This window comes from Cystoisospora suis, assembly GCF_002600585.1.
Source record: "Cystoisospora suis strain Wien I chromosome Unknown contig_1901, whole genome shotgun sequence".
Taxonomy (NCBI): Eukaryota; Apicomplexa; class Conoidasida; order Eucoccidiorida; family Sarcocystidae; genus Cystoisospora; species Cystoisospora suis.
The window spans coordinates 8,582-9,043 of NW_027154701.1; the positions used below are offsets into that span (position 1 = coordinate 8,582).

Consider the following 462-nt stretch of genomic DNA (forward strand, 5'->3'; position numbering starts at 1 on the left):
ACAACTGCAGCCTCTATAGGAGGTGTGAAGGGGGGAGGAGGAGGAGTGTACGGAAGATCAACAGGAGGAGATCATTCGCATCATCAGACACCATGGGCTGAGCTTGTTGCGAGGATGCCGAGAACAGAGAGAGTTAGCTTCGATTTCACGAATCAAAGGTAAGCAAAAGACGAGGAGGGATCGAAATTACTAAGAGCTAGATAGACGGATGGATTTATGATAAGATCTTGAGGTGTCCTTTGACCTCTGTAGGTTTTGCTATCGATCTGGAAGTAGATGGATAAATGGATGGAGAAGGAGAGACATCACTGAAGAAAGTCAGTCACCCTAGAGAATGGCATCTCCTCTTATCCGTGGATGTGTCTATCTACCTATATATTGGGGCAAAGGCAAAGGGTCGTGTCGCTGTAGGTGCTGAGCCGTCCTTAGGAGGGAGATGAGAGAGATCAATAGATAGATAGA

General features: G+C 46.8%; 1 protein-coding gene across 1 annotated transcript in view; it reads left to right on the plus strand.

Moving 5' to 3' along the window:
• CSUI_004154 (ap2 domain transcription factor ap2x-11) overlaps window positions 1-462 on the plus strand; it is a 14,069-nt gene that overhangs the window by 8,571 nt on the left and 5,036 nt on the right. Inside the window, exon 2 of the mRNA XM_068064348.1 lies at window positions 11-158. Coding sequence (XP_067923674.1) covers window positions 11-158 — 148 coding nt within the window. The remainder of the gene's footprint in view (window positions 1-10; window positions 159-462) is intronic.